This window comes from Myzus persicae, unplaced genomic scaffold (genome assembly GCF_001856785.1).
Source record: "Myzus persicae strain clone G006 unplaced genomic scaffold, MPER_G0061.0, whole genome shotgun sequence".
Taxonomy (NCBI): Eukaryota; Metazoa; Arthropoda; class Insecta; order Hemiptera; family Aphididae; genus Myzus; species Myzus persicae.
The window spans coordinates 9,940-26,523 of NW_019104229.1; the positions used below are offsets into that span (position 1 = coordinate 9,940).

The 16,584-nt window shown below is 27.9% G+C and overlaps 1 protein-coding gene across 1 annotated transcript; it reads right to left on the reverse strand.

Annotated features, from left to right (window-relative positions):
* Positions 1 to 448: 448 nt before the first annotated feature.
* Positions 449 to 5,037, reverse strand: LOC111040247. The gene is made up of 7 exons (XM_022324077.1): positions 4,451 to 5,037; positions 1,811 to 1,921; positions 1,659 to 1,722; positions 1,459 to 1,600; positions 1,252 to 1,380; positions 1,079 to 1,180; positions 449 to 1,016 (listed from the first exon to the last, which is right to left on the reverse strand). Exons 1-7 carry the CDS (start codon positions 4,663 to 4,665, stop codon positions 865 to 867), a joined length of 915 nt encoding a protein of 304 aa, XP_022179769.1. The 5' UTR covers positions 4,666 to 5,037; the 3' UTR covers positions 449 to 864.
* Positions 5,038 to 16,584: the final 11,547 nt, after the last annotated feature.

Genomic DNA, 16,584 nt, shown 5'->3' on the forward strand with positions numbered 1-16,584 from the left:
TAATTATTTTGTTTTGAAATACGAAAAAATAAAAATATTTAATCTAACATACTATAATATATACTTAATAAGACAACATAAAATATTATACTCAATTGTTTAAGATAATTTATGATTTAGAAACATGTATAAAAAAAATATACATTATTTTAATTATTCAAATAAAAAGCGTAAATGTATTAGTTGTGTAGACATATTTTGAAAATAAAAAACAGTACCTCATCAAAATTATCATAAGCTTTCAGATACAGTACTTATAATATGGTTTGATAGTAAAAAAATGTTAAAGTATGAAATCAGTTTCATGTAAAAGCCGAAAAATCAGTTGTCATTTAATAAATAATAGAAATTTGATTATAAAATGACACTATAATGTTTTTGACTATTTTTAATACAAATTTGAGATCAATTGTCCAATTTACGGTGGTATTAAATGATTTCTAAAAAAAGAAAAAAAAGAATAACGTAAATGTATGATGAATATAACTCATAAGAGAATATACCATCAAAAATAAGAATACTGTACAAGTCAACTAGCCATATTCATATAGATTCAGCATATAGAAACCAAAAAGTTTCATATTACATAAGTTCAAAATGACATGGAATACAATATTTGAGCTAAGACTTCTCATAAATATAAGGCCAATTAAAAAAAAGTTCTCTTTTATGTTTGTATATTAAACACACAAAATAGGAACTTAAATTAATATATGTCACAAGCTTCAATTTAATGGATCAAATGTCTAAAGAGAAATTATTCTCGTCTAAGATTTAATTACCAAAATATTTATTTTTTATTTTTATTTGCTTACAAAAAGCAATATTTCTATGCTATGAAATATTTTTGAAAAAAAAAAAACACTACTTAAGTAAATCTATTTCCTCTTCAGTTATTACATCAAAGTCACTTAATGTACTCGATGACAAAGATATAACATCCATTTCTTGTTCTTTAGCTTCTTCGCCTTGTTCAACTTTTGAAGTAATACAAAATTCTTCACTTTCAATAGTATCTATAAAATTGATAAAAAAATAAAACAATTTGTATAGGTAAATTAAACAGTATATAACTTACTTTCATTTACTGCTTCTGAAAAGTTCAGAAATGAGTTATCAATTTTGAATTCACTGGTAATAGAGATATCATCATACACAGTTTCCAAATCAGGTATGTCGTCTTTAAAATAAAAATAAAATTACCAAAAAATACAGGCACTAGTATATATTATATTTATCAAATTATATTACCAGGTTCAATTAAATCATCTATAAGGTCATAATTATATGATGATACTTTTGAATTTGGATTAGGATTATTTATACTTGATTTTATCTCCAACAAATTCATGTCAATCCAAAGTAAAATGATAACATAAGCTATAAAAATATCATTCAATAAGTAAAAATCAAAATAATAATAATAGTGTATAAATATAAAAAAAATTGTTAACTTACCCATTACAAATGTAACAGTCATCATAGATACATAAGAAGTTAACCGTTCCAGACGATCAATAGGTAATTCAAATATATGTTCATTTGCATAACATATAAAAGGGACTGCAGCCCAAGAAAAAACCCAAATACAAAACAAAATCTAAACAAAATTAGCTTAGTATTAAATTTTGAATAATAAATTCATATTAATAAATTACCATTTCATCGACACTTTTTGTTATGAGTTGATGTCCAAGAATTTGTGATGAATATGTTCTTACACTTAAAAAAAAAATAAAATGTAAGAATAAATAATTCATTATTTTTATTCAAATACATTATAATTAGATAATTTTATATTATTACGTACGTATCATGTAATGGTGTCCAATTGAAACTTTCATCCCAAAATTCAAATACAATGAAAAATAGAATTTGAACAATGTTGCAATAAACGAAAGGCCCAGCAAAACCATAAGATCTAAAATTAAACGATAAATTTGTTAAATAAAAACAAATCAAAAAGATAAATTTGTTAAATAAAAATAAATCAAAAAGCTTAACAATACAATATGACTTAATAACTATGTATATATTATATTATTTATTCTTTTTAAATCTAGAATATTTAAAAATAAAATCTTAGCCAAAAGGCTGCCAAAATTGTATTATAAATAATAATTGGAGAGCGAGTGTCACTACATTGTCTACATCACAACTCAAACATATGTAGGTGATAAAATATTATGAATTTTTAAAATAAATTACCTACATAAGCAATAATACCTTTTTATTTATTCACATATAAATAATTTACTAGAAATATTTTGTTTTATTACGAAAAATAAATTACCAGATTAAGATTTAAAAAAATGTATATGTTGCATAAAAAATATATAGTACCTATTTATGATAAAACATAAAAAAGAGAAAATGATTACTTATAGGCTATATATTTAAATATTCAAGTTTAGAGGTTTTTTTATATTAAGTAGATGTGTATTATTAGTATATATTTTGTTTAATATTATAATATTTTATTAAACTTGAAGAGTAACTAGAAGTGTAGGTATGAAAAAAATGTATAGAATATTAACGATTAAAACAATAAAATACCTATAAACTTTTATTCTCAGTAATGATTGTAAAATATTTGGTGAAAGCTTAACTAAATAATCCAAAGTCCATAATACTATTTATATTATTAAAATGTGGTGATGTATGGTAATCAAATCAAGATCACTTGGGTTATATTGTTATGTTAGCATTCGCAATTGATACTTGCACTATTCAATTATTTATATCTTAAAATACCTAATAAATTTGTCTTGTTTGCTTAATTATTTCTAGATACCCCTGTACTTTTTTTTAATATCTATCACTTTTATTTTAAAACAAATCTCTTATTATTATGTCTAGTAAAAAATATATAATTTAATTAAATTTTACCAAGATAATTTCTATCTGGTTTTTGTCAATTGCTTATTTTCTACTAAAATGTTTTGCTAATGTCTATGAATTAGGTGTTTACTATTTAAATGGGATGGTTATTAAAGACCATGATAAATTATTAATAATATAATTTGAAGATGGCTATTTATTTTAACTTATTTTCAATACTAGAGGATAATAAATTACAAAATATTTCCAATGTATTAAAAATAATTAATTAGGCATTAAATTAAATTTTGTTATTAAATAGTATTGCACGAAAAGTGTATGTTCATATATGATCATCTAATGGGATATCATAACAAAAACAATATGTAGGAATGTAGTATTTATTATTTCTAAAAACACTATTTTAAAGTGTTTGTTTTGTTTTTAGGTAAGTAGTTGCAATAATAGTGCCAATACATGGCCTTTGGCCTTGGGACAATTATTCTGTTAACCCCACTTGCCAACTTGCCTCCAATATTTCCTTTCATTGGGAAACGCCCCATAGAATAGGTCAACAATTTTTAAGTTGTTTTTTTGTTTGTTATCAATAATTGAATAATTCAAAACATTTTAGTAGATAGGTAGTTAAAATAAAAGAAGTTTATTTCTATGAATTCTATGACAATGCGAAAAGATACTCTTTGTTGTTTGGTACCTACTAATGAAAAAAACAAAACATTAAGTAGGTGGGATGGGTACTCATAAATAATAATATTTTACTTAATACTTATATAACTAAAGCGTAAATATTACTAAATATGAGTAATTATACCTACACTCATAGATAATTTCATTTAAAAAAAAACCAAATGTATCATTATTATTTTAGTGAAAATATATGTATTAAGCTATCCATATTTTATTGACATTGAAAATTAAATAAATTATTATAATTGTAAAAAAGTATATGGATATTATGTAACATGCTTTTATACAATTAGTTAGGCATATGAAATCAAATATTTTGACTCAAACACAATTTTACATGGTAAAATAATATGGAAATAGGTATGGATTATTTTTAATACAATTTGTCAAATGATATGAAAGGTTAAAAATTAAGTCTATGGGAATTAAATCTGTTCTAATAGGACACTGAATATTTTTTTTCTTAATTTTAGTGTAAAATTTGGAGCTTGTCCAACTAACATTTTTGTTTATATTACAAAAATAAAAAAATGATAAGTAATATTTCAGCATTAAGGCTATAAAAATGTACTTGTAAAAAAATTATTAATAGGATCTGAAGAGATGCTATCAATCACTAAATAGTAAGCACAGAAATATAAATGAAAAATAGAATGGCTAATAGTAAAATCTCATAAAGGCAATGTCCACACATCAGAAACCCTTGGAGAGTATACCAATGAATATTGAATTCTCATTAACCATCGAGTACATACCACTGACACAAACGTATGCATGGGCTGCGGGCTAGAAAGGAGGGTGTCGAACATCACCATGATAGATATTTACCAAACAACCAGCAGTAGAACACGAGTCCGAAGATACTGGCTTTAGACCGTACACCCGATAAACATCAACCATTAACTTTAGGCGTTACACTCACTCATAGACAAGTATGCTGGGGTAGATGTAGACGAAAAACCATGGGACCAGCCAATACGAGCCCAAGTAGTTTTTGAGCTGTACGAACATGACGACAATTCGCTCACAAGCGTGCAAGTCATCGGTGTCGGGCGACGGCTTATGTACCGCCGCCGCCGGGCACCGGGACCGCCGCTCGACATCGTACTGCGAATTCATCGCGGGACAGCGATTCATAGCGTCCGTCGTCCCCAAGGTGCAATAGCCGATACTCAATAACGCGGCGGTCGTGGCGCGGCGACGGCGTCTGTTAAGTGGACGATCAACAGTGGCGTTCGTTTCATGGGACGCGCGTGAGACGAGACAACAACGTCGGCAAAAACGGAAAATAAGTCCAATAATACAATATTATGATGATCGACGTGTGTGGTGAGGTGTGCAGCGAAGTTGTGCGTGTGAAGTCGGTCAGAAGCGTAAAGCGTAGTGCACTAATGCAACGCATACGAAAACGAAACTGTTGTAATAATAATGATAAATGGCAAATGGTAATATTATTATTACTATACTGAAACCTATCTCGGCCCTCGGCACGATCGCCGTCGCACGAGTCTTTGTTGTTGTTCACAAACAGCTGTTCGGCACATAAACAAGTGCGCCGCGCAGCACCACCACGGCCCTTCACCGGGGTGGCGGGGCCATGAACCGGGCAACGCGCGACGTGAGGTGCCATGTCATTGGTCGAAAATCAAGCCGGACACACGGCTACCGAAAGCTCTGTTGCCGCCCGTCGGTATTGTGGTGTTATTGTGTTGTTGACTGTTGTTTCTGTCAATTGTCATTACTCATTACTCATTTCGTCGTTACCAGTTTGCCACAATTGAGTACGGCCTACTTGTTAATATTCGTAAATCGTTAGACGTTAATGTGACTTGTTGTGTAGGTACGTCAAAATTAAGTTCTATTTTGACTATTTTGTCATAGGTATTAGTTAATTCGATGCGTTGTTGTCCACCGTGTACCGTATTTCCGTGTATCGGCATGTACCGGTCCTACTGATTAGTGATTGCTGTCTGCTGATTACATAATATTACACTGTTCGCAAACAACAATACCAGAAAGCACACCACAAAACTTTTTGTGATGTTTTATTTGAGTGTCACACTCAGACTTTGGCGCTCACCTTTATTGGGGGTGGGCGCATAGGGCATTATCCGTTTAACTCAACCTCATACTCTCAAATCATCTTATGATAAACCTAATAATTGCTTCTAGATTCTAGTTTCTTGTTTCTACTACGGCTTTGGTGGAAACTGGATACTTTTAATCGGTAACAATTTAAGTTGAAAAAAGGAGATGGATATTTTTTTATCGAACCTGTGGAAATTCATAAGATCAAGTTTCTGCTGCAAAAGCCCAAGGCCTTCTCCGATTTAAGCCCCACCACTACTTCTATAGGCAAAGAAATGGAGTTAGAATGCTAGATACTTACTTTAAAAAGTTTGAATATGTTGAGACTTTGCAAACTATGAAAATTTAGTTTATGTTTTTTTTTATTGTTATAAAAAATATACCATCTGTAGTACCCAGAGACACAATAAGAATATGAGCTAATTTACAAAAGACGTGAATGAGTTGTTGGAAGAAGCCACCCAGTAGTGACATACATCTAAAAATTTTATTTAAATTTCTATTTAATTTCATTGGTTTTAGATTAGTGAGTATAATTATGAGATGTGTTTTTGAGCTCACTAACGTTCAATAGGAAATCTATTATTTCTTAACTTACTTTTGAATTTTGATCATTTCAACCTTTAAGTTAGTTTTGATTTTTAAATTTATTTCTTTTATTTCATTGAGAACACACTACAAACTTAATATTATTATAAAAAATTATAAATAATTAGATTTCGAGCTAAGTGATGAATGTTATATTCAGTATTGGTATTATAGCAACTTTCATACAATGTTATTATTTTACGGACACAATGTGAAATTTTCAGATTATTCATACTAATTAGTGTAAGCTATTATTGTAGGCATTTGGAATTTTCAATATTTTTAATTATGTGTTTATTAAAATGTTTTTACCCGGTTAATATGCTTGAAAATATACCTAATGCATTATTGAATTATATAAGCTTCGGAATTCTTGTCTACCTTCAATACCGCATGTTTCTATACCTACGTCATAATAACGCATTAGGTAAACATGTTTTTTATAGGTATTTAATCTAATATCTAAATATCAATAAATACATTAATATATAGAAATAATAATATTACAAATCCATACAATATATTAAAATATTATCTAGTAAAACATCGTTCAATAATAATCAATAGGTGCACAAATAAATATTTTATGGCAAGCTGTTATCTAATTATCTATTTTTTTTTAAATCTATTTTTTAATTTTATAATTCTAAATACAATGATTTATTTTTATTATTTTTTTTATATTATTGACAATACGACATTACGTAGATACTATAGATGTATGACTGTATACAATATTATAATTATTTATAAAAATTAAAAATAAGATTTGACGCATCTTAGAAAACATTTAAATGGTTGTCTTTATCATTTTTTTAGACGCTACCATCGTTTTACTATTTACTACGGCAGTAAAGATGGCGAAGGACCATCATTAATTTTTTTTCTATAAATCCTATTGCATATTTTCAACTATATCTACGAGGATTAAAATCTGCCCATACACTTTCTACGTGAGTACACAATTTTTTTTACGCAAGGAATCCACAAGGAAGAGTATCAATTTGAATCTATTTCCCATTAAAAATGTATTATAGTATTTTCATCTGACTAAATAATTAAATTTAAAGTTTTGATTAATATTTTACATAATTAACAACTTTGATTAGGATAAAGTTTAATCGTCGCCGCCGTTGACTAGGTGAGAATGACTTTATAGAAGCGTGATTGGCGACAAGTGTGAGGACACCGCATGTCCGAATATATATAGGTAGGACAATTCATTTCTTGTAGCCTACATGTATGTACCTATTTCTTTATTCTACTCTCACTTCTTCATAAGTTTTTTTATAGACATTTTAGCATTCTAAGTATCTATATATACATATTACATATATTATATTTGTGACAAACATTTTAAAAAATCCTAATTTGCATGTTGTGTAGTATACCTATAACCTATTTTTGATAAAGGTGCCAACCCCCCCCCCCCCCCCNAACCAATATTATTATTTATTATTATGAAAACAATTCGGTTCTAGTGTTCGAAGATCAATTCACAACTTTGTATGATGTACTGTAGTAATATAAAATTCTTAAGAAATTATGTCATTCATAAATAATAAATACCTAACTAATAGGTATAAAATATATTTTAAAAAGTATAATTCATGGTTAGGCATGCCACTGAGCAATCAGTATTTTTTAACCACATATATATAATATATTCTATATTTTGCACAATACTCTGCAGTCTGCGTATACGGTATACAATATATTATTATGTCCACCATTGGCTCCACTAAGAAAATATACAATTTTAATACGTCTGACGTATAATTGTGGTACATAAGTACAATGTTATTATAGGTACCTATTGTGTATATTATTTTTACACAGAATATAATGAACATTTTATAGCTTTGTATAAAATTGACGTCATTTGCCGCAGTTACTTTATTTTTTCTATTTATCACACCTCGCCATTCATACAGGTACTGAAGTACCTACGTAATACATCATATGTATTATAATATATAGCAATTAAAAATTAATAACAAATTGAACTTTATAGTTGAATAGGTAGGTTAGGTTAGGTACTCAATGATTTTACTTACAGTTTTATACGATATCAGATAATTTTAGTATAGGTGCACCGTGGACAAGGTATAATTATAATTTACTAATTTACTATAACTTCTATAATAATGAAAATTTCAGAAATGTCCATATGATTTTTATTTTACTATCTATAGGATCGTTAAGGTGATATGGGTACCTATAAGCCATAAGAATATATAAATATATAATAAGCGTATTATCTCATAAGTATGACTAGTATGAGTTTGGATGTTTTATCAGAATGACATGAAAATATGAAATAATCAGATTTAAATTAACGTTCTTCTACACTTCTGTAGTTCGGTTTTCCATCATCTATGGGTATAAACTTTTATTAACTTTATTATACATACTACATACGTATAGGTATAATTACATACGTTTATTATAGGCGTGCCTATACCTATATATTATAATATAAGTAGCAGGGGCCAGGGGCGATGGCCAAGCCACAGTTCGCATCTTAACATTTTTACTAATATAATACCGTAAAACCTGACTTAACGGACACCTGTCTATAACGGACACCTCTCTTAACGGACAAAATGACCAGGTCCCGGCAAAAAGATAGGCATTCTAATGTATTTCGACCTGTCTATAACGGACTCCTTCTATTACGGACACAGACACTAATATTTAATCCAACAATTTCATAACAGACAAAAATACATACATACATATTACGAAACAGCGTCGATAAAGAACGAAATTAAGTCATTCAGTGAAAACACGGATAATTTTGAAATTAAGACGTTTGCAAATTATTCAGAAGCTCTTGAACAACTTATTCGTCTGAAAGAATTTTATTTAAATAAAGGCGATGAAAAGGATTTTCATATGTGAGTGAATTAATTATTCATCACAAGTTGGAAATGACCAAATCGAAGTTGGAGAAACAAATCATCATTTTTTAAAAAATAATTTTTTTTTATTTTATTTAAAATAAGCCTCGGTAACTATGGCCATTGGCAACAAAGAGTTTACATTGTTTACATGATATATGTTACGTATTAAATATTATTAATAAGATTGGATTTAAAAATAACAAAAAAAATAAATATAATAATTTATAAATGTATACAAATATAATAGTATGCACATATAATAAATTTATTATGTGTCATAGGTTGTAATAAATAATTAAAATTAAATTCATAATGTAGAATGTATGTGTATAATATTATTAAAGATTATACCTAATATGCACATATTATAAAATATTAAACAATACAAATGTTCATAAAAATTTTAATTTTTAAAACATGGAAACCTGTCTACAACGGACACCTGTCTATAACGGATAATTATTTTGGTCCCGTGACTGTCCGTTATATATACAGGTTTTACTGTAATAGGTATTCCTTTTTTTGCCCTTCACGCATTAATTTTCATTAAATATTGTACAGATTGTGACTCTCTTATCACCGGCTATCCCTAGCTGCTATATTTAGTCCAGTGACTAGGTCAGTTAAAGTATTTATATGTGTGACTGAGGAAGTATTATCTTAGTATTTTAATGAAATGATCCACAAATCATGATACATCCATCATATGGTATGGATGAGAGTATAAGACTCTAATGAGTATTGAACTTAAAATATAAGCCTAATCTAACCTAATACATACATTTAATACGACTTACTCACGGTACATAAGAACTCATTATAAATTGTAATGGAATCATACATATGTTCTATATACAATATATATATGTAAACAATCGAATAAAAAATTACTTTATTTAGGTAGAGATATAATATATGGTAATCACTAATTACTAATTCATCAAATGGGTACTATATGTAATTTAGGCCGGGTTGCAACTTGTAAATGTGGAGTGGCGTTGTATATAGCAAATGAAGTATAGCACAAGTAGTGTGCATCTATATCCTAATAAGTTAAAACAAAGTAAAAATTATATTATAAACACTCCCTGCACTGATATAAAAGTTTGCGTGTTACATCAATGTTATTCAAATGCAGCATATTCTAAATATTGTTCTGTCTTAGACACTCATTGTGTCGTTTGAACTTTAAATTACGAATAACGTGTAACTACGCAAGTGTTACTCTTTAGATACCTATGAATTATCTGTTAAATCGGTGTAATCTGTAAATTGTTATAAAATATGTGAAAATACAGCAAATTGATCACTAAATATGTTATAAAAATAAATCACTTTCTATACACTTGATTACAATAATTACATACAAAATAATTATATGTACCTAATGTTATATTATAATATATGTGAGGTGTACTATACCCAAGGCCCCCTGTTTACCCCCCCCCCCCCCCAGATACGGCCTTGACTATATCAGCGATGTGCTCTGTTATTTGGAAGACGACTCTGAAAGGGAAGAGGGTATGATTTTTAATTGTCCATATCCCGTTCTATAGGAAAAAAATCATAATATCGCATTTACCTGCAGATGTATCAATTAAGTATATTATACAACTTAGTATAACAATAACCTTACATAGGCACCAACTAAAATATTGTACATTTTTTTTATATCTATAGGTAACATTAGTTATTATACTATAGATACTCAGAAATAAATTGTCTGATTATTTAACAACAGAAATCACAATAGATTGATTTTTCAGTTTTTCGTAACACCTAGATGTGAACTAAAATGTTGTTTTAATTATTGTAACATAAATTAGGTACTTAGGTACCTGTACCTAGATTAATGTATTGAATGATTATCTCTTAGGCTCTCAAGTTTTTTTATCCACAGTTCTGGACATAAAATACTTCAAAAATTAATTTTCGTATAAAGGCACTAACTTCCCGTGCACCTGCAGTTACAACACTATATCACAGAATGCACAGTATGTATATTTATATCTACCTACAACTGTTATTATCCCAAGTAATCATTCTAAGACTTGGTGTTTTTAGTAACACCTGCAAGCAAATCGCCCCGCGGTGAGAGTAAATTTGCTTGCATTAATTTATTACATATTTTATTGTTATCAATCAGACCTAACCTAACCTTAACTTATTTTAAATTCCTATTAAAAATCACGTACTTAGGAAAAAATAATTTAAAACATTAATTTGTATTTAAAAATAAATTATAGTTATTTTTTAATGAGAATCAATACAAAAAAAAAGCAAATGTGTGTACAATGTATAAAAATGTTTTTATCTATTTTTGATAGACACGTGGTAACTGCAATTTTGAACTCTGTAAGTAACGGTTTACGGTTAGGTCGGAGATAATGATGATTTGTAAAAAAAACTGTATATGTTTTGCATGTGATTTATTTTAATAGTCACGCCACCTTTGTTATGATGAATTATTCATTAGGTAATATTATAAAAAATACATCCTCATGGTGTAGTAGGTACTCGATAAATTAAACATGTTATACTTTTGTTCCGAGTTGATTGGACCCCTTGTATTATTTGCCATTCTCGGAATTATTAATATTTTGTTTATACCATTTTGAATTGATTTTGTCCGATATGTAGGTACCTATATATATATAATTCAAAGTGACTGGTTTAAAATGTGTGTGATGTAGGTACTTTCATAACAATATAATATATATAGTTGTATCATATAAATATTGCGTTATCGATTATATTGATATGTATCTAACATAATATAGCGACAAGTTTAAATAGTGACCTAATTTAAAAATAAAAAAAGATACCTATAGGTACTATAAACATAAAATATTCAGTTATAGGTAATAGGTACATATTAATATAATAAATAGTATTGATATTATAGGTACCTATTCGAACATATTCATATCGAATAAATATTCACTATGAACAAATCTTTAATTTACAGAAAACAAATAATAGGTTCAATATTAGTTGTAGTAGTTAGTAGTATAGTTCAGTGTTAATACGTGTTTTACTAAATAGACATAAACTTGATTATAAAATATTTAAAACAGTAAGAGTAGTAAGACCTAATCGGTATTTTATGTTTGTTGTTTTGTGTTAGTCATTTGGTTTCATTCCATTGTTCAGTATTCAAATATTCTCATTATTTAAATATATATATATAATAGATATGATAGTATTTTAAAATACAAAATGCAAATTACTTGCATCCATATATACATTTGATTTTTTAAGTACACCGTTCACACTTAATAAGTATATTTTAAACTAATTTTTCATAAGACTTATTTTTATAATTTTAAGTAGGTTCCTATAATCTACATTATTAACGAAAATATAGGCCATATTATGGCAATACCTGGTTAAGTACCAAAATATTAATAATTAGTAATAAAGTTAAGTATTATCTTTTTATGAATAAAATAAATTAATATTAATGTAGCACATAGGTTCCTAGGTAAATAATAAGCCAGTTGGACTATACCACATACATGATACATCTATGTATTGTACAATAAACCATATATTTCATATCTTAAATTATCATAAATATAGGTATGCTATAAAATATAAAAATATCTAAAAGTGCTACAGCCTACACATTGTACTAGGTAACTATTATTAATTAGTATTTATTGTTATTAAGTCCACTTACCTACTACATAGTACCTATGAACATTATTCTAAAATCTAAAGAAAAATATTTTCCTTTATAGTTCTGTATATGGAAAGGTAACCCACCTAAATAATTCGTCAATAGATGTTCGCGAGTATAACCACTACGTACTCATTTTGTACATTATAATTTATAATTACATATACGATCTACATTGTAATTGTTGTTAGAAAGTTTAATAATTGCTCGATGGTGATTACTAATTACAGTATCTACCTGCCTGGATAGTGGCTATATCTAAATAATAAACGTAATACACATGCATAGATTTAGTCCAGCTAATAAATGATAATATAGGTACCGTGTGTGCTTCAATAGACTAGGTAAAATCATTGAAAATATCAAATCAGTTCACCGATAGGATACCTACAATCTACATAATACTACATGGTATATTATATTATTATTATTATTACACATAGAGTATTATATTTACGTAAATTTATGTATTGTACAATGTACAAATGTACCACAGCCATCCAAAATTGACCACGATACTAAAGAGTAAAGACCTACAGGCTACAATTATAAAATCGTAGTAACCGCCAGTTTCTGGTTTCTAAAATTGGGCTAATTTACAGCACAAGTAGACAGTGAAATAAACATTTTATTAAAACGTATAAAGAAGTTATATACATTTGAAACTTTGTTAAATACTATAAATTATAAAAAATATTGTTTTGGCACCACTGATTTAAATTACGTATTTACGCGAACCTACACCATTAGATACCAGTAAATATGTAAATGTATCATACTAGTAGATATGTATATAAATACAATTACGATTTTTATAGCAAAAAAAAAATTGTCAGCACAACATAACAAAAACAGCTCTTGCGTACGTAACCAGTGAAAACAACAAAGTCATCTGTAGTTGGTACCTAACATAGTTACTATTCAAAATTAAAATACTACGATTTCTCCGGAACTGGTAAGTCGTAAGTAACAAGTATACCAATTTATATCGCATTACACGTGTATAATGTATTTCGAGAACAAAAACAAAATGTTTTGATGTGTGCTCACGACTCGAGCGAGCAATTTTTAAATCGTAGTCAAAGAATAATAACAGTAGTCTTAATTAATATGTTCCCGTGTTTTTTATGAAAAAGTAGTAGCACAAAAATATAATTACTAAATATATAATCAGCCAACCAGGTATATATTATTATTTTGCTTAGTAAACATAAAACGATTTATAAATTATATAACAATTTATTTTGCCAGTATAGATGATTGTAAATTGTAAAATATGTACATAGGAAATAAGGAACTATGAATTAAATACGGCAAAAAATTATTTTTTTACAAGCCTATAATATTTATAATTAAATCTAATATAGGTAAATACTCGCTCCTCAGGTGTGATTGAAAATCAAATGTCAGTTTCTCGGATTTAAAAGTATTAACATTTAACATTATAAGTACTTACTACCTACCTACTTATCTTATGTTATAAACTTATAACATATAATACAACTGATATAATAATATCATATGCATTATGCATGTGTGCTATGTTTTTCAACTTAAATATTAGTAACATAGAAAATCTCAGCCGGATGAATTTAGATTGAAATGTGAATTTTTGAGGAATATAAAAAATACTAAATGCGCAGTTATCCTATATTTGTTGAAAATGGTAGCACGTATATAATTATTATCATTCAATTAAAAAAGCCAATCAAACATGTTAGAAAAAAGGCTTATTTTAATTGGGTGAAAATAATAATATGTGATGCCATTTAAATATATAAATATATTTTATTTCTCATGTGTACACCGAAAAGGAAAAAATTGGCTATGAAGAATGTTTATTTTAATATAATAATATTTCTTATCTTTCACAAAAATTTAACTTTTCAGTCAAGGTCATATCACTGAAATATTTTGTGTAACTGCGGGTCTGCAGAGTGTAATACATGACGTATTCGTGTATCACCCATTAGTGTTTGAAGTTTTCCAAGTGTTCCAAGTACCAGAACTAGATGTTAGTTTTTCAATAATTTTAAATGAAAAACGTAACCCTCAAATGAGAATATTATAAAATAATATAATATACTGTATATTATGAACTTATTATTTCTTATATACTTACTCAATAGGTACCTACCTAACTAGTAACGGCCAACACCAACTATAATCATACGTCAGCCCATATAATTATGTACCTACCGGTGATCTGTATGATAGGTATAAAGTAAATTAAAATCAGGTCGTAGACCTTTCCCGACATCGGAGCAGGCAGACTGCTGTCTTATTCCGTATACAAGTACGAATAAACACGAATACATTAAATATCACTAATATATTTGTTATAACTTATAACATATGAATAAAATGTGCATAATAAACAATGTTACGGTAACTTAATTATTATTTAAATATTTTATTTATCAAAAATCAAATTGTAACAAAATACTATTACAATACGGTATTTATACTTGTAACTATTCATATAATAATTAATTCTTAGTAGGTACCCTACTAGTTGACCATCGTAACCATATACTCGTAAATATAAAGCTGAGTTTAATGTTGAAAAACAAATCTGGATAAAACTTCGGAGAGTTAAAACACTTAAAACTATAAACTATAAAGCGTTATGTATATTATAGATAAAGATGGTTGAATTAGAAAATACCTAATATAATATTAAAAATACCGATGGTAAGGTAAAATAGAAAGGTATATCAGAAATTTCATGACACAGATTTGGGTGGTGTACCACCACATACATTGTGGCTGTGGTCCTGTCTATCGCGTAGTTATCCTTGAAGAACTACGACTACTACGAGTGTAACTATATAGACATATAGTATCAAAATAAGTTAAGTGTTGCGTACTGCAGACTAAAATATCTATTCTAGCTAAGACTAGGGCTTATCTGAAATGGTGATATAATATATAAATTGTAGTGTATGACAAAATAAATATATTTTCTCAAAAACATATAAAATCAGCACAATTGTTTAATCGTTTGATTCTTCTCTTGGATTTCTTAGGAGTTATGTTTATACCTTTAATCTGTATAGACTTCTTATATAGTCCTTCTGAAATTAACAGTAAGCCTTGAAACTAGCAACTAAAGTACCTACTAAGCCCCATCGGCCATCGATGGCGATCACAGCTCGCTGCTTATATATTTACTGCAGTATAAAATTATAATTAATTTTTTCTTCATCATAAACCCGATATTTTTACTGAACTATTACGTAGACATTTATTGTATAAAATCTGCCCCCCCCCCTAAATTATATTTACTTTTAAGTTAAAAATATTTTGCAATTATTTAAGTGTCAATAGGTGTAGATGCAGACTACAGAGGCGGAACTAGGAAGATAAAAATGGGGATTGATCCCCATCCCCGGCTTAATTTTTATATGGGCCTATGGTTAGTCTTTAGCGTTTGGTGTTAGAAGTTAGAACACTATTTTTACATCGTATAAAGGAAAGAAAAAAAAATGTATTAAATCAAATAATTACAGCATGAAATAATAATCATTATTCTTTTATTAATTACTACCTATTCCACGGAATCTAGGACGTTTCCTTCCCGTGCCTTTCCCCCCCAGGACAAAAAAAAAATATTAAACAACAATAATATACAATGCAAATAAATAAATAAATGTACAAATGATTAAATTAATGTATAAATATAATGAATATAATAAAATAATAATATAACAATATAATAAATATAATTGTATAAATGTATATATATATTTTTCTATTCTGGTAAGATAGCTCACTGAAATTAAAAAAAAC

Bases quoted from the DNA above. Each gene is read 5' to 3' on its own strand.
- LOC111040247 (XM_022324077.1), bottom strand. From the start codon at position 4,665: ATGAATCGCTGTCCCGCGATGAATTCGCAGTACGATGTCGAGCGGCGG. The intron at 1,181-1,251 runs GTAATATAATTT...TTTATTTTAAAG, and splicing joins AGATGATTTAATTGAACCTG to ACGACATACCTGATTTGGAA. The intron at 1,017-1,078 runs GTAAGTTATATA...TCAATTTTATAG, and splicing joins TTCAGAAGCAGTAAATGAAA to ATACTATTGAAAGTGAAGAA.